The sequence below is a fragment of the Halichondria panicea genome, chromosome 5 (genome assembly GCF_963675165.1).
Source record: "Halichondria panicea chromosome 5, odHalPani1.1, whole genome shotgun sequence".
NCBI classification, from domain to species: Eukaryota; Metazoa; Porifera; class Demospongiae; order Suberitida; family Halichondriidae; genus Halichondria; species Halichondria panicea.
The window spans coordinates 2,477,584-2,501,440 of NC_087381.1; the positions used below are offsets into that span (position 1 = coordinate 2,477,584).

A 23,857-nucleotide genomic window follows, 5' to 3' on the forward strand; every position below is an offset into this window, starting at 1 on the left:
ATTCTGAGCCTCATTAATTATCACTTTGAAGGAGGTTTGATAGCAATTGATTGGACCGTTTCTGTACTTTACGGATCAATGCAAGGATTGATTACTCAAACTTTTACCACTTCAGTACTTGAATTTCTTTGTTCCCAATCACCATACAGCATGAGAGGTCTTCTCACAGCATGTATAGCTGTCTTAATTATTTTATCTTCCATACTCAGTTCTGGTACAACTTTTTTATTGAAGAAATATTATACTTGTGAGGCAAGCTTGTGTTTTCCTGTGTCTTGGTGTGTGAAAGTAACTCTAAGCAGTATTGGACTAATCTTTTACTGTGTTATGGCTCGTCGGTACAAGAGAAGAGTGAGGGGAGATGGTTATTTTGCACAGACAATTGTGGAAGAAGTTTACGATCGTTATCTCACTCCAAGAGACAACTAGCTATTTTAACAGACTGTAACATGTATATAATTATATAGTATTTTGGTATTACAACTTTAGCAGTCATTACTATTATCATAGTTAGTGCATGTATACTCACTCGTTACTTTGCTTTATATTTGTGTATGTACATGTTTTTAAGAGGTGTTCAGGGAGAAAATATCACACTTGAACAGCTAGGTGCTTGCTGGTGAGTAGTATACTATGCTGTTATCTGTTAAACCAGCATGCATTCCGACTGTGTTGTTAATTCGTGTGTACACCGATGAAGTTGTAGTATAACCGAGTTACTTCATCTCATAGTTTCATCACCTCGCAAAGAATGGCACTTTTCTTTATAGGATTTTGTGGTTCACCATACTGTATAGCAGGTATAAGGTTTTGAAAATGAGACAATTGAACTATATTATTGTTAATTTTAAACTCGACGATTATGGTGCATGGCATTACTTATCACGTGGGATATAATATACTGGGACTGAGTAGTAGACTATAGTGAGCTAATCAATTTGTAAGAAGAGAGACTCTGCATTACAATACAAAAGCACAAGAATTAATTTCGTATTAGCAAACTATACAAACGACAGAACCAAACAACAGAACCAACAACAACTGAAAAGGGTAATGAATGGACAACTATATATTTATAAGAGTCAGGCCCCAGGGGGGTGATGATTGAGAATAATCCAGAATAGTCCAGAATAATCCGGAGAGGAAGGGTGCATGATAATCGGAAACCAAGGAAAAACTGTGATCACACAACATCATAAATGTGGTATAACAAGTGTGATAAATACATAACAAAACACATCAGGATAGAATAGGATAGGTCAAGATAGATCACAGCACATCATGAACAATCACGCTCTCGCCAGTACACAGCAACAGCCTATTCTGATTCAAACTTTGAAAAAATTTTCATGCCTAATCACGTGCTGAGATCCATGAAGTAGTGAATCTGATAATACTGAGTGCATGGGAAAGGTTTATGATTAGCATACATATTGAACCACATCAAAGAAAGAGAAAGATAACACCGCCTTTGTGTTGAAAGGTTCTTTGGGAAGCTTCCCAGTGTACTAAGTGAATTTGATGTGGCTATTATAATAATAGCACTTTCAAATTGGGGAAATTTCGCTTGTGAATCTCAATGCACATGCATGCAGACTAATGAATTTTAATGAGGCTCATCATTTAATATAATTATACTGTTAGCAAGAAAGATAAACATTTTTCCGTTTTATCGAGGTTTGATAATCAATATAAATACACACAATTAACACAACACTCGTTTTTACACCGTCAATAAGAAAGTTAGACCTTAGACCTTAATTATGTTAAAAGCCTTTCCAAAGCCTTTTGGAAAACCTAATTAGTCTATTATGCCTCGGTGCGCATGCACAAGCGAGGTATACGGTAGTGTGGTTGTGTGTGTGTGTGTGTGGACCGCTACAGCTGCTCAAGGATGAATCAAGTGCAAGTAAGAGTTTCTATAGGCTTCTAGTCATGTTTACTTGGATTTTAATTCGTGGATTTGCAAAATAATGCTTTGTTCTCGAGTTATGCCTAGTTTTGCTTACTTGGAATGCCTTTTCAGAAGAGTCCGTAGCAAAACTTGTTCACCGAGTGTTACTACTCTACTTAGTAGTTAGCTCTGCATTAGAACGCTAGCTATTGGTAGCTGCTGTGCAAGAGTGAGCAGAGAGCTGCAAGGCTCTGCTGACTTGCAGCCATAATTTTAGACTTTTGGCATCGATCGTTTTTAACAACAATCATGGTTGATCATTACCCACTATTCGGTTGATTGCATGCAGCAAAATTAAAGATGTTCATCATGATAATTATAATCAATGTGTGTATAAAAGCTAGCTATTAGTAGTTTTATGTTATGTAGCTTTGGCACCTCCACCGAGGCATCAGCACCCGCGGTGCTTTCATTGATACATGCAGCACTAGGTGAATACATGTGTGAATCATTGGAATTGCTGCCTCACTCTATATGGTATACTTTTAGTTTCATTTGGAAATCATATAGATCTATAGCTATACTTGCGCCATGCCATAATATTATAGCTATAGTGGATACAGTGAAATTGGACACATGGTAATTAAGCCATGAAGTGCAAGTACAGAGTGAGATGGTTCTATTCCAAAGGAGCACTACTTGTTCTGTTCTGGTTACTGCTTATCACCTTTGTCATCACATCAATGCTCAAAGTTTTTCCGAGTCCTTCCACAACATTAACAAATGATTTATACACTTGGATGTATGGTGTTTTATTAATTCTGTCGCTTTTGGTTGGGCCACTGGCAGGATGGCTGGCTGATGCTAAGTTTGGAAACTATAAAGTAGTAAGATTTGGTGTATGGCTTTATTTCTGGCTACTGTTCATAATTGCTTCTATTACTTAATTGCAGACAACACTTTGGCCCTGAGATTATTATTGTTTGTGATATACATTTTGTTTATTGCAGGATGTGTTAGTTCTTTTTTGGTATTGTTTCAACTGGGTACATGGATCAGTCGCCTGATGAGCTAGATGCTTCAAGCTCCAGCATTAGCAGTTATATCACTTGGTTTGCTTGTAGTGGTATATTGGGAGCCTATTGTAGCAATTTCTTATCTACTTTGAAGTTGTTTTGCTTGCAGGATGTTTCATGGTACTCTAACTACCAACAGGTTTGGAGCTTGCTTCTTGTTCTGTCTTTAAGCTGTGTTCTTATTTTGGATTTTTGTCTCTCCCGAAAATGGATAATAATTGAACCAAAGTCACCAAACTCTCTCAGAACCATCTAATATACCAAGTTCTCAAGTTTGCAGCCAAGCATAAAGCTCTCCTCAATCACAGTGCTCTCACATACTGGGAGGAAGACATTCCTTCAAGAATGGACCTGGGAAAGTCAAGATATGGTGGTCCATTCACTACAGAGAAAGTTGAAGATGTAAAGACTATGTTTCGTATTTTCCTGGTAGGCTTGTCATTAATGGTGATTGGCTTGTCTATTTCCTTGCATCCAGGCTATTTAATATGCCCAGGGGTCTGAACATATGTAATTCACATAATTATAGTGAGATCATTTTCATATAATTTGAATTTATGTTTCATAGTTTGGACTTTATTGCACGAGTTTCTAATATTTCCGCTGCTTAGAGTCAGGTTTCAAAGTATTTTAAAGAGGATATAGGAATTGCTTCATTTCTTTTTGTTGTCGTTAGTTTGATATGCCTGATTCTGAAGCTCATTAATTATCACTTTGAAGGAAGTTTGATAGCAATAGATTGGACTGTTCTTGTACTTTACGGATCAATGCAAGGATTGCTTTCTCAAACTTTTTTCACTTCAGCAGTTGAATTTATTGTTCTCAATCACCATACAGCATGAGAGGTCTGCTTACAGCATGTTTAGTTATTTTGTCTTCCATACTCAGTTCTGGTACAACTTTTTTATTGGAGAAATATACTTGTCAGGCAAGTTGGTGTTTTCCTGTGTCTTGGTGTGTAAAAGTAACTCTAAGCAGTATTGGACTAATCTTTTACTGTGTTGTGGCTCGTCAGTACAAGAGAATAGTGAGGGGAGATGGTTATTTTGCACAGACAATTGTGGAAGAAGTTTACGATCGTTATATCACTCCAAGAGACGTACAACTAGACTAGTGACAGACTGTAACATGTATATACAGTACTTTGGTATTACAACTTTAGCAGTCATTAGTATTATCATAGTTAGTGCATGTATACTCTTTGCTGATCATGATTAGATTTGTGTATGTGCGCATGTTTTTAAGAGGTGTTCAGGGAGAAAATATCGCACTTGGACAGCTAGGTGCTTGCTGGTGAGTATTATTTTTTAGTCAGTATACTATGCTGTTATCTGTGAAACCAGCATGTATTCTGACTGTGTTGCTTTAATTTGTTAATTCGTGTGTACACTGATGAAGTTGTTATAACCGAGTTACTTCATCTCATTATAGTATAATTTCATGTGTAGTCTACCAGAGCTTCAAGATTATGCCTAGAGCTGTGGTATGCATAATGAATTAAGTATTATACATGTATATCTACCATACGGCCATGCATGTAGTAGTACTGTAGCTTGTGTAGTACGTAGCCTCTAGTATTATTTAGTCGGTCAATATATATGCTGTGTGTACATTGTACAGAGCATAACTGCATTGGCTACGAGTTATATCCATAATGATAAAGCCATGGCTTTGTGTACAGGGCTCATTAAATTTCAAGATTGCATAATTATTAAGGGTATAAATTATATACTAGTCAGATTGAGAGCACTATAATAATTATCATACTATTATTTTCATCTCCCCAAAGAACTCTCATGCTTACGTCAACGCCTCCTTCTGTGCCAAGGTGGGGGAGGGCTCAGTGATAAAGGCCACGCCCACCATCATCTACAGCGGACTCACCAACAAACCAGTGTGTCTATATCTGTCTCATATGTCATAGTTATGCGATTACTAATACACATACTCAACATTTTTCAGGTTTTAATGACGGCTCTCTGTGATTACTTGGTGGATAAAGATTTCTCTGATCCGGCCACCCTTAAAGGTGTGCTCTATTTCTTTACATAAGTACAACTTCTCCCTTGTGGTTGAGTTCCTACAAATTTATAATGCTCTCTTTTAATCATTGATTGCTTTTAATTTGTTAACATGTCGTACCTAACAGCAATTCTTGATCACTAATTTCCTTCCTTGTTTTCAGATGCTGTGGACATCCTGAGCAGTTTAGTCTTGCAGGACACACCTCTTTCTGCCTCGTCTGAGTACAGAATGAGCCTGGCAACAACACTGTTCTACAAGGTATAATATGTAATATTCATTTGGCGATAACATTTTTATGATGATATGTATATGCATGGTTACTCAGAGCGTTGACTCTTTAGTGTAAGTGTATATGTAGTACGTACTTTACATTCCCCTAGCTCAGAAAATTGTAACACACACACACACACATACATCTAGTTCATCGTTTGTATCCTCCCAAAGCCGCTCCCCCCTTCCCTCCAGTCAGTGGTTGTCCCACCCACCAGAGCTGTGTCAAGAGGCAAACAGCTGTTTTCTAGTATACCCTCCGAATATCCGATAACACAACCGCTGACAAAACTGACCGCTAAGTTACAGGTTAGAAATAATATTATAATGTCACTTATTTAGTTGAGTCTATGATATAATTAACATCTCGGTAAATGCATTGGAGATGTGATTTGTGCAGGCCGGCCAGCTGGGATATACAAATACATTATACAAACTGGGCAGAATAAGAATTATAATTTTTGTCTAATACAATTATGTATGTGCCCTGCTTGATTAATCCTTAACCTAGTATCAGGAGCAAATGAGTAGATGAAGCTATGCATAGTATTGCGGAATCAGTATTGTAACTTGTTTGTAATGTGCTAAGTGCTCTGTACATAACGCGTTTGACTAAATAATTATAAGTACAATGAAATGTCAGCACTTAATTAGCGGTGTGACATAATTATAATTACGGCAATATTTGTACACCAGGACAATCAAATCCGCGTAGTAAGACACTCTATCTACTCATGTGCTCTTGATAGTACACACATGTTGTGTAGTGTGAAAGTTGCCAGCTGTGCACGCATGTCACCCCCTTATACAGGCGTCAGGTGAGGCCCAGTATATCAGTGACTGTCCTGTCCTACCCAAAGAACTAGCCGCTGCTTTCGTCCTAACCACTATGGCACGTTAGCACATCCAGTGTATATCCTGTATTGATAACATCTTTTTTATACTTAGGGCAATGCTGAGATAATATCAATTGACTGCTCCACTGCTAAGGTATGTCTATTATTTTTATGCCCTCTCGTTTGATGCAATTTCTATATCTGTACTATTCTAGAAACTGCCTGGCTTTGTCAAGATGCTCACATCAAAAGATATTCCCGGTGATAACAACTTCATGTCTGATCGAGATGCTGAGATCCCTGAAGAAGTAATTAAGTGATACAATAATTATTCATTTCGTATAATAATGCATGGGGAGGTTTATTAAGACACAACGAAGAATGAGGTTAGCACCTCCGTGTTTAAAGGTCCTTTGACATGTACCATGTAAGCATATTAAGTAATTCCATCTACAGCACTTTTTAGGTAAGATAATCACACGAAGAAGTTATAATGTTGAACTTCCAATAATTGATTGTTCAGAAGCAATTGATGAATTGATACTTTTGTGAATCAGTCAGAAATGCAGCCCGACTTTGCATACTTTTAGTTTAGATCATTTTTGAGAACCAACCACCAAAGTACACATATAGCCGCTTGTGTCAATACCACAGATTGTATATATAGTTAATACGGCAAAGTTGAGCGTATGGTTTTAGCTAAGCCATGAAGTGCAAGTACAGAGTGAGATGGTTCTATTCTAAAGGAGCACTACTTGTTCTGTTCTGGTTTCTGCTTATCACCTTTGTCATCATATCAATGTTCAGAATTTTGCCTCCTCCAATAACACTTTCAGCAAGTTCTTATTGGGTGCCTGATGTTTTGTTACTTCTGTCAGTGTTGACGGTGCCACTAACAGGATGGCTGGCTGACGCAAAGTTTGGAAACTATAAAGTAGTAAGATTTGGTGTATTGCTTTTATTCCTTGCTACTGTTTTTAATTGCTTCTATTACTTAATTGAACCATTAAATTTTGTAGTTAACGTTTTGGTTCTGAAATGGTTTGTGTTTGTGATAAACGGTTTGTTTTTGGTAGGATGTGTTGGTTGCTCTTTAGTATTATTTCAACTGGGTATGGATCAGATGCCTGATGCTTCAAGCTCCAGCATTTGCAGCTTTATCACTTGGTTTTCATGTAGTGGTGTATTGGGAGCCTATTTAAGCAATGTTTTATATAATCTGAAGGTAGATTGCTTGGATGTTTCATTGCGTACCAACTACCAACAGGTTTGGAGCTTACTTCTTGTTCTATCTTTAAGCTGTGTTCTTATTTCGGATTTTTGTCTCTCCAAAAATTGGCTAATAATTGAACCAAAGTCACCGAACTCTCTCAAAATTATCTACCAAGTTCTCAAGTTTGCAGCCAAGCACAAAGCTCCCCTCAATCGTAGTGCTCTCACATACTGGGAGGAAAATGTACCTTCAAGAATGGACCTCGGAAAGTCGAGATATGGTGGTCCATTCACTACAGAGCAAGTTGAAGATGTAAAAACTATGTTTCGTATTTTCTTTGTAGGTGTATCATTAATGGTGATTGGCTTGGCTATTTCTTTGCATCCAGACGTTGTATTGATGCCCAGTGGTCTGAACTTATGTAATTCGCAAATCGTGAGATTTGTTTCATATGATGAGACTTTATTTTTCATACTTTGGACTTTATTTCATGAGTTTCTAATATTTCCACTGCTTAGAGACAGGCTTCCAAGTATTCTAAAGAGAATAGGAATTGCTGCATTTCTTTTGTTTGCTGTGAGTTTGATATGCCTGATTCTGAAGCTCATTAATTATCACTTTGAAGGAAGTTTGATAGCAATTGATCAGACTGTTCCTATACTTTACAAATCAATGCAAGGATTGCTTTCTCAAACTTTTGTCACTTCAACAGTTGAATTTCTTTGTTCCCAATCACCATACAGCATGAGAGGTCTGCTTACAGCATGTATAACTATCTTAGGTATCTTTTCCTCAATGCTTGGTTTTGGTACAAGGTTTTTTTTGGAGAAATACACTTGTGACACAAGCTTGTGTTTTCCTATTTCTTGGTGTGTGGAAGTAACTCTAAGCAGTATTGGACTAATCTTTTACTGTGTTGTGGCTCGTCGGTACAAGAGAAGAGTGAGGGGAGATGGTTATTTTGCACAGACAATTGTGGAAGAAGTTTATGATCGTTATCTCACTCCTAGAGACAACTAGTGACAGAATGTATATTATATATATAGCTATACGTATAGTACAGAATTGTATATAGAAGGTTTAGATGTTTAGATAATTAAATGTTGTATAGCCGGGAAATGTTTGTGAGGTGGCAAAATTTTGTTTTTTCGAGGGCAGAGCAGTGCCAAGATTAAAACTCCCACGCACCAGCATTCACATGCAAAGCTACTGGTGGGTGTGGATTCCTTGCAAATATTAAAACCCACCAACATTTCTGCTGAGGGCTCTGGAGCCAAATAGTGAAAATTTGCACCCATGAAAATTTCCCGCTCTACAGTAGTTAATAATGATAAGATCTACATGGAAACTACAAGAAAAGTGCCTCAGAAGAGGTATATACAGTAGACTCTCGTTAATCCGGCCATCTTAATTTGTGGCAGTGCAGCTTGGCCAGAATAGCGAGGTGGCTGTATTTCTAATGACTAATTTTGCGGTTCTGTCTCGAGGATAACGAAGGATATGGATCATTCTACTCTCTAATCCAATTTTATCTGCCAAACCACACCCAAAACGTCTTACCTGGCTGTAACAAACGTATAAAATACCTAGTTTGGGGTAGCCAGTGCTGGCCAGTATATACGGAATAGCGAGTGGCCGCATTTTCAGGGCGAGTTTTGTGCAGTAAACATACATCTAGCTAGCAAACTGTGCCAAACCAAATTGCCGGTATATCGAGGTGGCCGTACTTCAGAGAGCCGGAATAGCGAGAGTCTACTGTACTATGAGACTTAGTATACCTACAACTTACTTATATTATAGTATCCTATTAGCCAAGCCTCGAGGGAAAGGTTTGCGCATGCGCACAGTATGTAAATGAATAAAATCAGATGTTTTGTCGGTGTCCATGTGGTTTAGAAGCCCTCAGGCACTCGTAGTACCCTCGTTATGCTCAGGATATACTAAAGCAATACACCTTTGGGCTTCTAAATCCCATGCACAGACACCTCTAAAACATATTATGATATTTTGGTTAGTATATATAATAATTATGCTAAGTTAAATAATCATGCTAAAATTGTACTTGACAGTCGTTTTACTGATTAAATTGTGCACTAATACGTATACTTTTAACAGGTGTTTGCGGAGAAAATATCGCAATATGCTGGTCAACCTGTTGCTCTGGTACTTGCTGGTGAGTATATCTGTATGAAACTGGCATCATGCACCTGTGTTGTCTTTGTTGCTTCTTACATGCACGTAAAATCTACAAACCTGCAAAGGACTATATACATGTACTTTTAGGATTGTGTGGTTCACTCTTGCCTTCTTAATATTGCATGTGTTATATACAATACATGCATGCATGCACGTGTCCATCAAAAATTATGAATAGTGAAGCGTGTTAATTTGTTATAGAAAGGCTGCCGTATACAAACGATATAATCATAGAGGTGATACAGTAACTATAATTATGTTCACACATTAACCATCCAGGCCGAGTAACACATGCAACCATGCACCCCCTTCTGTATATAGACACACAGGAGCATGCTGATAGGATTGCTTGTGCTGTGGAGGTCACTCACAAGACTCTGGGGCCACCCATACTCACTCTGGAGGAAGCCATTCAGAGACAGTCTTTCTTCTCCAGTCCTCGCAGAACCGAGCGGAAAGTGGGAGACACTGAAGGTGTTAAAAATGCAACAGTGTCGAGTATACCAGTGCCTATAATTTACCTCTATAAGTGTACTAATTATGGTAGTGCATATAATTATGTCTGTTTGTATTTGTTAAGCATTAAAAAATGACTCTCAGAGTTTCAAGCACTTGAATACATTCAAGAAGTTGCAATTTATCGCTTATTAAAATGACTTGTGTATATAGCTGCCATGTCTGGTGCTGATCACGTGATCACGGGCAAAGTGGAACTCGGCTCTCAATACCATTACCACATGGAGACACACACAGCCGTCGTTATTCCGGATGAGGGTGGGTTTAAAGTCCAATCTGCCACTCAATGGGTCGACAGAGTACAAGCCGCTGTTGCTATGGTGATGAACATCCCAGCAAGCTCTGTAGATGTATCAGTGAAGAGGATAGGAGGTGCTTACGGTGCCAAGACCACCCGTCCCAATCTGGTAGCTGCAGCTTGTGCACTCGGTGCTTCAGTTACTGGGAGGTAAAATTGGCAAATCAATGCAGTCACTGTGGCTTTAATACTAAATGCTATAGCATTGAGAATGGCCCCAAAAGTTTTGTGATCAATTATGGCATGGGTGTTGTATAACTGGTTATTAAACGCCATGGATAGACTTATTAATAAATAAATTATAGCTGTTAGGAGATTATTACCTATATACAGCATGCATACAGAGAAGTGCTTTTTAACATGCAATCCAATGGTGACATTTTGAATTTGAACAAAGACAACCAACGGCTACAACAAAGTGATGGTAACATTAAGAGGGCCATTCTTAGACTTAAAAATCTGACAAATGCTTATTTTCTTGTTTTAAATGAGATTCTATATTAATATCCAGGCCTCATGCAGTTTAATTCGTTTGTTGAGCATTTTTAGCTGATCGTAATTATTTTCTCTTTACGGAATAAATCTTACACTATTATATGTAACTGTCAACATGCACCGCTTGTACACAGGCCAGTGCGTATGTACATGGATCTTGAGACGAACATGAAGGCCATCGGGAAGAGATTCCCGTACATGGTTAGGTACAAACTAGGCAGCACTAAAGAAGGAGTCATCACGGCTATAGATGTTGAGATATTTGCTGACTGCGGTGTTGCCCCTAATGAGAATGCTATATCTGTAGTGAGAGACTTCATTGACAATGGTACGCCGCGAGTTTGTCTCTAGTAGTATGTTTACAGTACACTGTTAAAAATGTGGTGCTATTGTAACACCCAAAAGTGGGGTAAAACCATTGTACCAAATATGGCACTCATATATGGAGTTATTACAGCACCAGATTTTAGTGTTATTAAAACACTCATTTTGGAGTTGTAACAGCATGAAAATGTGCTGTACTTGCACTTTCTTGGAGTTACTGCAACTCCAAACTGTGTGTAACTTTTACAACTACACCTACAATGGTGTTATTAAAGCACTGGGGATGGGTGCTGCTGTTACTACAGGTACAGTTGTCATTGCTACTCTTCATGCAAAGCATAAAATATTGCATGCATGCTTATTGCACTTCTCGATAAGCTCATGCACTTGACTTAAATGACGTAACATAATTATAGCATGTGTATAATGATATGCATCACGATAGCATACAATAAAAGTATGAAGATATGTATACCTATAACCTCATAAAGTGTTTAATAACTACGACCACAATACACTTAGGCAGTTCGGGACCTTAAAAATAAAAAATAAAAGGATGCCATGCAGACATGCACGTGGGTACTAAAATGTCAAAAACATAGTACAAGAGTTTCATAGAATGAATCTACTTCATACACTTCTTTCTCTACGATGACGAAGTAGTTCATTGATCCAGATTCAATAGCACTTTTTCTACCTTGAACGAACGTTGCATGTCATCCACCTGCATGTATATATTATGATGGGATAAGGATGGGGCTCACAAAAACAGTAGGCAGTGATATAAGTGAGTAGGAGACAATTATTCAAATAAGCCGAAAGCCTAACACTTTAACAACTGTTGTCACCTCTTCCAAATATCCAGTGTGCATGCATTACTGTGTATAATTATATATGTATGATGACAGGGTTATTCTCGTTATAATAAGCATATACCCCCCCACACAGGATGAATTCAAGGGCAACAGAAGAATCTGTTCTCAAGTATCAAGTATTTGTAACTGTTTATGCATTACATACGTGGAGCAGCAGCTTGACAAATATCATTTGTACTGCATCCTTCTTCTTACAGTATTATCTTCAGAACTGAATAAAAAAAAATGTATGTTTGAAGATATGGGTTTCTATTTACCATTAGATTGTGACTGCACCAGTGACTGCATAGTCTTCGACCAGCTCCTGTAGCTTAACATTGTTCTCCTTTGTTCGAATTCTTTCCAATTTACCTCAAAAGTAAATCTATAGGTATCTTTTCCTGTAATTTCAAAAAATTCTATTACTACTGCAAACATTTACAGCTATATGCTTGAACACAATAATGATTAATAGTGAACTTACATAGACATAATCGGTCAGTGGTGGATAGAAGGTAAGTATATACGCACATCTGTAACTGCTGGTCGATCATATCACTCCTGATAGCACCTTTGTTACGCTTTGTTTTTGGACTATTCCTTTTAAAGAGCAGTGGTTTATCTTTGGACAGATATTGAATCTCAATTTGCGACGCATATTCTTTAACCTCGTTTAAATAGCTCGACTCCATGAACCCTGCATGAAAAGAGTACCTATAGCTCTTACGATGCGATAATTTTGTAAGAAACAACCATTATCTTGTTGTCATTGGAAATTAATTTAACAATAATCGGAAGACAAAAATTATAATTATGATGATTTGTATGCAAATGTAGATACGTGCGAAAAACCAGTCTGACAGGAAAGTGTTCCTAACGCTCAACATACATCTAACTGACGGACACGTACCCACAAAGCCCAACATATCAGACTGACAGACAAGTGCCCACAAAGCCCAACATATCAGACTGACGGACAGCTGCCCACAAAGCCCAACATATCAGACTGACGGACAGCTGCCCACAAAGCCCAGCATATCAGACGGACGGACAGCTGCCCACAAAGCCCAACATATCAGACTGACGGACAGCTGCCCACAAAGCCCAACAAGAATTATTATATAGTTACAATTATAGTAGTGAGTAGTAGACTTGCAGTCTGTCTATGTCAAGCTTTTTAGCACAACAATGGTTTTGCAGCAACTTACTCTATAGTTCCGAGTCAAAGCAGTGTGCCATCTTGCAGTGTAGTACATCTAGCAACTTAGTCCATGTAGTACCAGAGCACAGTACAGAGCTAGAGTAGGCCTGGCGCCTTTGTACAGTTAAGGTGCACGCAGCTGTGTGCAGAGACTCTCATGCAGGCAGCTGTCTATCACAAGGTTCACGTGAGATCAGTGCTGCACGTCTACCACCCACGATTTTGTTTTGTTTATGTAGTCTTGGCTACCCACCACGCATTTGAGTCTGTGCTCATCAATTAATTATGATCACATCATCAGTGTATGCCCTTGCATGGAAGAGGGGAGGGGTGGGAGCAAAGTAAGAGTTAAATTTGCAGGGCAACTGTACGAGTAGAAAGAACACACTATAAGCCAGCTACTTTGCTAAATACAGGATGTATGATTTTTCAGACGATTGAATTGTTAATAATAATTATTGTTGGGCATTAATTTGTCCGTTAGCGTGACATGCACATAGTCTAGACCTCAATAGATGTTGCAACTTCAAACACATAGTTTTACAGTAACTAATAATGATAACTAGTACTGGTTCATCACATAAGTTATAAATACTGAATAGCTAAAATATTGCCGGTACACTTGAAAAGTGCACTAATTTTTTCTTGGAAAGTTCCTCACAGGGCCAATTGTTCCGTCATCAGTACAAGTGTGCTGCTTCACCCCTGTATACATAATTACGCATGTGATTAGAATTTATACTGAATAAGTATAATAAATAAGGTGACTATAATTATAATCTACTTGCATGCTTGAATATAAAGGTATAATAATTATACCAGATTCAACTATTTTAATGGAACGGGTTTGTTACTATATAAGCAACTATTTATTTACACATGCAACTACACGAATCATTATAGACTGGCCTTGATTTGCATGCAGGTGATTTGTAGAGGTGCTTACATTGCACCATGTATAGTGCTACAATCACACAATTCTTATTTGAGTAACACCATCTGGTGTATAGTTAGAGTAATATGATTTTAACAACTAGGTAAGTGCATGCACAACACTGTTTAAAGTGTTCCACAAGCACTTATAAGTGTATAATAGCACCCTTTATTGTTCTAGTAACACGTAGCAGTTACGACTGCACTCTTAGTGTTGTGATAGCACCATTAGGTGAGTGTTGGCATAGCACTTTGGGTGCTATTGTAACTACCCATTTTTAACAGTGTATATATACATATGAATGTACGTGCTCTTTGTTATAATTATTGTTGTGGTATATATGGACTGCTAGTATACATAATTATGTGTTGTATACCTTGTTGCTTACATTGTATCCCAATTAAAAGGTATCTCACTCCTTAGCGTACTACGTTCCCAATTGGAAGATTGCTACACAGCCATGCAAAACAAACACACCCGCCAACGTCTTCTGCAGGTCACCAGGTAATAATGCATGCATGTGTACTCAACTGCATGTGAGGTATACTGCGTGTGAGGTATACATGCAATGAAATTTAAGTTACAGTACATATACATCAAACATTCTTTAATGGCATATTGCATAATAATTATAATAGTATTACTATTATAGTGCACAGTGTGCAAAATAATTACAGGTGGCCACTGGCCAATTTTCGTGCACTGATGCAATTAACAAATTGCCAGCAAATGATCAGCCAGTGCATCCGATCAATCGTTTTGGGTGTGTGCTTCCTCGCACGCGCAGAACAGTTTGCACAAACGTGTTAAAAATTGCTAGATCGTGAGATTATTATACTTAACAGTTCAAGAGATGTATCAAGACGAGTATTTATAGTGTTATGTAATTGTTACATTCTCTTTAGGTACTCTACCGAGTATCTTTATGATGGAGACCATGATAGACCACCTCGCCACCTCATTGGGCATGGACGTCGAGGTTGTCAAGGTAGCCAATCTATACAAGAATGGTCACATGACTCTTGTCGGGAAGGAGCTGACTAACTGTAACATGTCGAGAATCTGGGAACGTGAGTTTTAATGTATTTACGACTGTACGTAGAATAAGTTTATGTGAATTGGTATCAGTGAAACAATATTCTCTTGACATGTTATAGTGCGAACACATCTTTCAATTTATTCAGAGCTGTACCAATCTGCTGAAGTTGACAGAAGAAAGAAAGAGATTTCTGAATACAACAAGGTGCTTGACAGCTAGCTTGTTGTGTTAACTTTTTGTTGTAAAACATCATTTACATGCACGATGATGTCATAATTGTTTCACATATACACTGTACAGACGAGTCGGTGGTACAAGCGTGGACTGAACATGATGCCACTGAAGTACACTATCAACTGGGCGGAGGCCACACCCTATTACGTGACAGTCAACATTTACGCTGAGGATGGCACAGTGGCCATAGCTCACGGTGGTGTGGAGATGGGCCAGGGGATAAACACCAAGGCAATTAAGACCTTGTGTGCAGTATAGTATATAGACACTAACATGTATACAACTGCAAAAAGTTTGTATTACATGTGCACATAAAGGCTTGATTTTATCATTTCTCCGGCGACATAATTATTGATTGTGTAGTCAACTGTTTGAGCCAAGTACTAGATAACTCAGCCGTACAATTACAGCATATCAATTGGAATACGTCTATTGGATAATTTACCTGCATGCTCCCTCCTCTGATAGGTAGCCCAGGTGGCATCAAAGGTGTTGGGTGTTCCCTTGGAGAAGATACGCATCAAGCCTACGGACTCCATGCTCAATCCCAATGGCATATGGAGTGGAGCCAGCACCACCAGTGAACTGAACTGTCTGGTGAGCCAAACATAAAAATCATACTGTTGAGCCTTCAAAAATTGACCTCTGAGACTTAGCCAATCACTTACGTTCACACTGGCTCTTATATTCACTTTTGTGGCATGTGCAGGGGACCATAAATGCTTGCAAAGAGCTGAATAGTCGCATTGACAGTATCAGAGAGCAGATTCCCGGACTGGAATGGGAGGACCTTATACAGATGGCCAGCAGTGCTGGGGTCAACCTATCAGCAAGGGCATTGTCAGTAATGTCTGTATAATTATCATGCATGCCCACATAATTATATGTACAATGCATGCATGTAGCTATAGTAGGCTCTAAGTATAATATAAGAGATTGAGTGTGTTGGCAAGAATGGCGCTAACGAGTTAATTCCAGTCTAACGTTTGCACTCAAGTATTGTCTCCTGATAAGTATGATAGAAAAAAGTATTACTGTATAATTATAAAGTACCTGACTGAGCTTTTAATAGCGTGATCACGAAATACTTAATCTAATCGTGTCTTTATACCTGCAGTGTGTCTGAATCTTGTGACGGCAAGTTCAATTACGTTTGCTGGGGTAGTACAGTAACGGAGGTGGGCGTGGACGTGCTGACGGGGGAGACGAGGGTGGAGAGGGTGGACATCCTCTATGACTGTGGGGACAGGTAGGGGAATAGGAGGAGCTTATATTCACATTTATTTATGGATGAATGTATTGAGATGAGTATAATATATGGAACTTGTATAATATCTTCATGTACTTATGCAATGTATACATGTACATTCAAGCAAGTATAGTCACCAAATGCACACTACTTTCTCCGTCATTAACTTTATAGGCACAATGCATGTGTCATGGTACAATGTTGTATCTATATACTCCCGGGGATCATGTATTTATTGGTCATCTCATTTATGCATATACAGCCTGAACCCAGAGATAGACATTGGTCAAGTGGAGGGTGCGTTTGTGATGGGTCTGGGCTACTGGCTCTCTGAGAAGATTGTCTACAATAAGGAGACAGGACAACTGCTAACTCACAACACTTGGGTAAGTCTATATATACAGCTTAGCTGCTACTAATAATAATTATAGTACACGCGGCAACTAACGTTTTGTGTCCTACATTTACAAGAGTACTTTGACACTGTCGAACACATCCTACGCATAATTAACAGAGATTGATATTTTAGCGAAAGTCATTCGGCATAATTATAAGTTAATCAGGCATTACGAGCTTTTAATTGTAATTATTTTCTGAATAAGGTTTGACATGATTATGGTGTGTGCATGCATGACTGTGCTGTTTTTCACTTTTCACTTTGCAATATTTACAGGAGTACAAGCCCCCCTCTCACAAAGACATCCCCATTGATTTTAGAGTTGAACTGCTCAAGGATGCAACTAATCCATTCGGAGTGCTCGGATCCAAAGGTATAAGTTACAGTCACGTATACTGTCTATTGTGGTTGGGGTCTAAATTATGCTTCGGATCCATATATAGACTATCCTCAAATATAAAGTTGCCTATTATAAACAGAGCCAATGCAGTACTTTAATGTGTACACTACATGACTGTGTTGTTCCTCTAGCTAATGTTCGTAATAATTATATCGTGAGACAGGCTGCATACGTAGTTCCTTTGCTTAAATGGTCTGTCTATCTATATAGCTATATAATATACTTGTACTTGGTACATGCACACACACACAGCTGCTGGCGAGCCTCCTCAGTGTATGAGCTGCTCCGCACTGTTTGCAGTCAAGAGAGCTATTGAGAGTGCTCGAGCAGACGCTGGAATCAGCACACATTTCACACTAGGTGTGATATAGTATACTGCATGGACATATAATAGGCACTTTATGCAGGGGAGGGAGGTGTATGCAAATGTTAGTTGGTTATAATTATTGTTAAGATCCACTCTGCATGTGATTGCTATATGATTAGACCTCTCTTGACTATAGTCTTAGCCACATTTTCATGTAACTTATACACATGCAGTATCGTATCCCCCTTAATCTGTCTACCATGTATTACAATAGTGCATTGATATCTGATTTATCTGACCATCTGTTATTTTCAGATGGACCTGCCACAGTGGAGAATATTCAACAAGCTTGTTTAACATCAACAGAACAGTTGAGTATAATAAACTGACTGATATAGAGAATGGTATATGCTATAATTATATTGCAGTTAATGTAGCCTAAATTTTATATAATTATTTTGTAATTAATGGTTGACTTGAAATGTGTATAATAATTATTTATAGCTATATACTGCTACAATAATTATTATATCTAGCAAATAGTAATCCTTGAGATAAATCACTGAGATCTCCATGCATGTTATCCCACACTTGTCTTTAGCATAAAGAAATGTACCGGTATGTGCTTTATTTTGAGATAAGGATTATCTATAAGCTCTCTAAACAAAATCTTGAGTTCTGACATGAACAACAATTTAGACTCATAATAACAGTTTTTGATTGCGTAACCATAATCTTGTGTTGAATGTCATATCCCATTTCACTTACAGTTTATTTTACGGTTTATTTTACAGTTTATTTTACAAGATCTTCATTTCCGTTTGTTTGTGTGAAAGACAAGTCATCAGTTTTATTTGCAAAATTATTGTTTGTTATCACAGTTTATTATGCAAAATCTTCATTTCCGTTGGTTCGTGTGAAAGAAAAGTCATCTCATTTCACAGTTTTATTACCCTGTGCATGCGTGTATGTGTGGAAGCGTTTGGGAAAACTAGACAATTTCATGGACCACTTCAACTGTGATAAAACAGTAGTTGAACGCTATATTTATACTAGAAACTTGTATAGGCGATCCTCGAAAGCCATCAAAACTATGTTTTGCCTCGATCGTTGGCTTTCTTCAATCATTCCCTATATAGTATATCAGGAGCATAATTATGAGGGGATGGAGCGTCTAATTACTACGCGGATTCTGTATCGTCTATTTTATAGCTGGATCTATATATATGCCATGTCAATGCAAGTGCTGCTAACATTATTCATTGATATTCAGGATCAACCAGGTTATCAGATACACATGTACAGAGCACTTAACACGTTACAAACGAAATGTGGTGAATCCTGCTATAAGAGCCTCCCTAAGTGAGGAGAGAGCTGGACAGATTGTTAAGAAGTAGTTAGCTGCTGAGTTTGGAGGTGGCATCGCCGGGTGCAGCATTGGTGTTTCTAAGAACTTATATCTTGAAGCGTCTACTTCAAGGCCCGCGTAAGAAGACAGATTCTGAAATTTGATCTGACCTCTGACCTCTGACTTCTGCATGCCACTGATTGTTTGCATTCTGCCAAAATAATAAAACACGGAAAATCCGTAAAATTAACAATGTGGTGTGGTATGCCAAAAATTAATGACAAGTCATCCCATTTCAATTTAATGTTTAAAATCATTCATTTCCGTTTGTTTGTGTGAAAGGTCAATTTCACAGTTTATTTGCAAACTTAAGTCACTGGCCATGATCTAATGATCGTTACTGCAAATACAAAAAAACCGTATAGATACAGAAGTGATAATTATGGAGATAGTTTAAGTATGGCGAGATGTGTGCATGAATCACTATAGATCTATATCTGTGTATTTGTGTGAGTCTTTGACATGATCCAGTAAATCAGACAAGGATTCAAATGTTGGCCTTGTCCAAGGATCTAGTTTCCAGCAATCCAGCATAAGTGTGTAAAATTTCCCTAAGCAGTTATGTGGGCGTGGCATGTGGGTTCCTGAGCATATGTGTTGTTCTGCTTCTTCAATCGTTAGTCCAGGATAAGGATCTGTGCCATTTGCAATGACCTGCCATAGAAGAATCCCATATGCCCACACATCGGTTTTAAGGCAGAATCGGTGCTCTTTAAGAACTTCAGGAGCACACCATTTAACTCTTAGTTTAAAGGTATTTTCAGCCATAAACTCTTCATTATAATTCTGCAGGACCACAGCTGAGCTGAAATCATTGATTTTGCATTTTAAATTTTCTCCAACTAAAACGTTATCTACTCTAATGCGTCGATGAATGCAGAGATTTTCCTGAAGATACTCAAGTCCATTCGCAAGTTGCTTTCCAACAAATACTTGTTGATGCAGCAGCAAAGGGCTATTGTTTCGTAGGTAGTTCTCTAGGTTTCCATTTGACATGTATTCCAATACCATGTACACATGTTCACCTGTTGTTGTTGCATCCACCATCCTTACAAGATTGGAATGCACGAGTTTCTTTAAAATGTGTATCTCAGCAAGAATTTCAGCTGGTGAGGCACCTGCTACTGGTCTCTTAATTGCGATTTCAATACTATTGTACTTTCCTTTCCAAATTTCGGTGTTTTTTTTACCTCTGTGAATTATTTCAGTCTTTTCTAACTGTTGTTCATCTACGGCTGGTGAACTAATTGCAGAGGGTAAATGATAAAGCCTGCTTAAATTAAATTTTAGTTCGTCATACTTAGATTCAAACTCTTCTGTCAATTTCTCTAGCTGGCCGTTTACTTTTGTTTCTTCCTCTTTCACTTGTTTTTGAATCTCTTCGTCTCTCTCTTTTATCAACTTGTGAAGTGCTTCATCCTTTTCCATTAGCTGTTGGCTATGTTGTTCAAGCATCTTCTCAAATTGTTCATCTTTTTCTGCAATTAAGTCATAAAGTTGCAATTCCTTATTTTGTAGTTCGTCTTCAAAAAATTCTACCAGAAAGGCAATGTGTATTTGCCAATTATTTTGGTGATGTTCTGCCAAGTCTTTTCTGAGCATTGATTTAGAGCAGCCAGCGTAACTAAAATCACATTTGATTTCATGTAATGAACACTCAACCAAGTGATCTTCTAAATTGATTTGTTTGATAGCATTCGCTCCACAGTTGTTAGGACACTGAATCGAAAGCTCGGGGCACACATTCTTATGCTCTCCATTGATGAATTCTTGTTTATCTTGTTTGTTGCAGTGATTACAAACGACCAGCCGTTGAGGGCAGAAAAAGTTCAAGTGCTCAGTTAATTCCTTCTTGTCCAATCTTTCTCCACATCCATTCGTACAAGTGGTAATAACGTATTCACAATCGCCAGTAAGAACATCGATATGAGCAGCTCCTGCTTTCAGTTCCCCAGTCCACAAGCAACCATTGCTAGTAAATGGGCACTTAATATCCAGTTCAATTATTTTTCCCCATTTTTTTCTGTTGAGAATAGCAGCAACATCCTTATCGTTGCAATCTGGGCAAGTATAATTGATATCACCAGTATAAGGATCTTCTTCTATTATACAAGAGGCGCAAAAAGTACTTCCACAGCATTCGATCATCATAGGCTTCCTAAATACTTGCTTGCAGTGGCCACAGATGTAATCTTTTGTTGGAGGATCTATGAAGTCCCATTCGTACAGAAAGAGCTTTGTTTCATCCATACTGATATAACAACTTCTGAATAGCAGCAGGCTAGCAGGAAAAGTTGAATTTGAACTAGTTTGTGTTATTTATATAGTGCAACAGTGCATGCACATTGCACATATCAGAATTAATCAATCTACACTTCCAGGTGCCAATTTCTATATAAACAGCTGCATGTTATGATTATGTGCACAAAACTCAGTGTTATAAAGTTGCATGCAGCTAAAGACTCTAGCTGCTATGGCAAGTTATGATCAGAGAAACGTGTTCGATCTACACCAGTATCAGTGGTCTTTTATTGATAATCCACTAACAGAAGACGATTTGTGCAGTCGATGTGGTAAAATCCTCAAGGAACCAATGCTAACTGAATGCTGCGGAACACATCTCTGTAGAACATGTGCTGAGCCTGACTTCATTGAAGGAAAACTTAATGAATGCCCTGGTTGTAATCAGCCGTCTGTTACATGCATCCTAGATAGACCAAAATGGAAGAATATTCTTTGTTTAAAAGTGAAATGCCCAATGAAAGAAAGAGGGTGCCAGTGGAATGGAGACATTCAAAGCATCCACGATCACCTGACTGTGGACTGCAAGTATATGGATTTCGAGTGCAGCAATGGATGTGGCGAGAGTCTTGAAAGACATGAGATCGCTGATCATCTAGAAAATGCTTGCCCCAAACGCTCTGTGGCATGCCAGCATTGCAATCAAGTGGGTGCTTTAGAGAACATCGTTGGTGATCATATCTTAATCTGCTTTGAATATATTATTACTTGCCCAAATGGTTGTGGAGAGCAAATGAAGCAGTCCTGGTACTATAATCAACATTCAGAAGATTGTACCCACTTGATTGTACCATGTCCCTTCAATTTCGTTGATTGTAGTGCTCTATTTCAGAGAAGGTTGATGCCCCAACACCTTATAGAAGACAATCAAAAGCATGCTCATCTTCAGTCAAAATTCATCTGCAGCAAATTAGAAAAGATAAATAACGAATTTCTTCAGCAGATGGAAGTAAGTGAAAGGCTATACAAATACTATCAAGAGGTGAGTAAAATGAATACTGATGAAATGAGGGAGTCAATTGAGCAACAGATAGAACGTACTACTTCAAGACGTGCGCAAAAGATTGAAAATAGTAGAAAAAAATCAATTCAGAGAATTGTCAATTGTGAGAATAGATTTGAACAAACACATAAGCATCTGGAAAGCACAGTGAAAACGTTGTTCACGAAAGCACCCAATACACTGTGGGAAATAAACTACAACGTGATTCAGTTCGAAAGTAAACTGTATTCTGGTCAATTCAGTGAATTATGGACAGGACTACATCATCGAAAGCATCAAGTTGCTATCAAAAAACATAAAACGGGTTCAATGACGCCATCAAAATTCCTTCAAGAAGCGTACATGCTGAGCACTCTACATCACTACAATATTCTGACACTCCGTGGTGTAGGCACAAGCCAAGAGCCTCTCCTTATTGTCACTGAATATTTGATTCATGGTAATTTGATCAACTTTTTTAGTAGCACGAAGAAGGAAAACTTTAGTGTTGGCCTGAAAATGATTGAACAAGTGGCATCTGGAATGGCTTATCTTGAGCGTGTGAATTGTATTCATAGACGTATTACGTCTCGTTCAATCTTAATTGGCGACAAATTCCATTGCAAGATAGGAAGTTTCTCGTTAGCTCGAAGGTTGAAAGAAGGTGAATTTGAATATAAAATTCCACAAGGAGAGAGAGTACCTATCAAATGGTCTGCACCTGAGGTTCTTTCCGAAAATATATATTCCATGAAATCTGATATTTGGTCGTTTGGAATTTTACAGTATGAGATTATGAGCCACCATACTCTTAAAATGTCTAATTCAAATCTCATAAATACAGAATACAATTTGAACTGTCCTGAGGATTGTCAAGAGGAACATTATAAACTCATAGTTCAATGTTGGAGTGGGAACCCTGATTTGAGACCTTCTATCAGCATGTTTTTAAATTTACACACTGCAATTTATAGCGTTGCTGACGTAGACAAATTGGCTGAGAATAAAAAAGTTGATTCCAGCTTAGATCTAAATAATGAAGAACTTTATGTGGATGTAGGATCAGACCCACGAGAAGACAACAGCCAGAAACAAGGCCCCAAGGAAACTCCTTTTGACGAGGAAGACCCTTGTGATGACCTGAGCGCTATTGACGAGGAAGAAATTTATGAGAAATTTACCTTTTAATGTTCTGGAAAATCCCAAGGACGGCATCTATATTAGTCTTATAAGTTCTTACCAGATAATTGTTTCACAACAGGAAAGATTGAGTAAACTTTATAGTAAATTTAATTGATGCCGTACATAGCTGTGTCCAGTCCAGGGACAGTCCACTCTGTAGTATATCTGCATGTCTATACGTACAGAATATATTTAGCATACTAACAAATCGACACTAAGGTGGTGG

At 38.1% G+C, this 23,857-nt stretch overlaps 3 protein-coding genes and 2 long non-coding RNA genes across 5 annotated transcripts; 3 read left to right on the plus strand and 2 right to left on the minus strand.

Annotated features, from left to right (window-relative positions):
* The first annotated feature begins 4,744 nt into the window (after positions 1-4,744).
* On the plus strand, positions 4,745-18,699 carry LOC135336669 (xanthine dehydrogenase/oxidase-like). The gene is made up of 22 exons (XM_064532526.1): positions 4,745-4,864; positions 4,933-4,999; positions 5,156-5,253; positions 5,416-5,574; positions 6,077-6,157; positions 6,214-6,255; positions 6,317-6,409; positions 9,430-9,487; positions 9,832-9,984; positions 10,180-10,474; positions 10,954-11,147; positions 14,556-14,636; positions 15,038-15,202; positions 15,317-15,375; positions 15,472-15,636; positions 15,874-16,002; positions 16,115-16,245; positions 16,523-16,654; positions 16,917-17,040; positions 17,328-17,424; positions 17,704-17,811; positions 18,074-18,699. The coding sequence occupies exons 2-22, from the start codon at positions 4,939-4,941 to the stop codon at positions 18,145-18,147; spliced, it is 2,499 nt and encodes an 832-aa protein (XP_064388596.1). The 5' UTR covers positions 4,745-4,864; positions 4,933-4,938; the 3' UTR covers positions 18,148-18,699.
* Positions 11,176-12,442, plus strand: LOC135336671 (uncharacterized). Its single transcript, XR_010394890.1, has 2 exons — positions 11,176-11,448; positions 12,092-12,442. It is a non-coding gene; the product is annotated as an uncharacterized LOC135336671 (long non-coding RNA).
* On the minus strand, positions 11,541-13,502 carry LOC135336670 (uncharacterized). Its single transcript, XR_010394889.1, has 5 exons — positions 13,206-13,502; positions 12,482-12,694; positions 12,276-12,398; positions 12,164-12,229; positions 11,541-11,867 (listed from the first exon to the last, which is right to left on the minus strand). It is a non-coding gene; the product is annotated as an uncharacterized LOC135336670 (long non-coding RNA).
* A 683-nt stretch (positions 18,700-19,382) lies between the features above and the next one.
* On the minus strand, positions 19,383-21,465 carry LOC135335763 (tyrosine-protein kinase SRK2-like). The gene has a single exon (XM_064531311.1). It carries the CDS (start codon positions 21,414-21,416, stop codon positions 19,590-19,592), a length of 1,827 nt encoding a protein of 608 aa, XP_064387381.1. The 5' UTR covers positions 21,417-21,465; the 3' UTR covers positions 19,383-19,589.
* A 1,314-nt stretch (positions 21,466-22,779) lies between these two features.
* LOC135336358 (tyrosine-protein kinase SRK3-like) lies at positions 22,780-23,637 on the plus strand. Its single transcript, XM_064532121.1, has one exon. The coding sequence runs from the start codon at positions 22,780-22,782 to the stop codon at positions 23,635-23,637; it is 858 nt and encodes a 285-aa protein (XP_064388191.1).
* Positions 23,638-23,857: the final 220 nt, after the last annotated feature.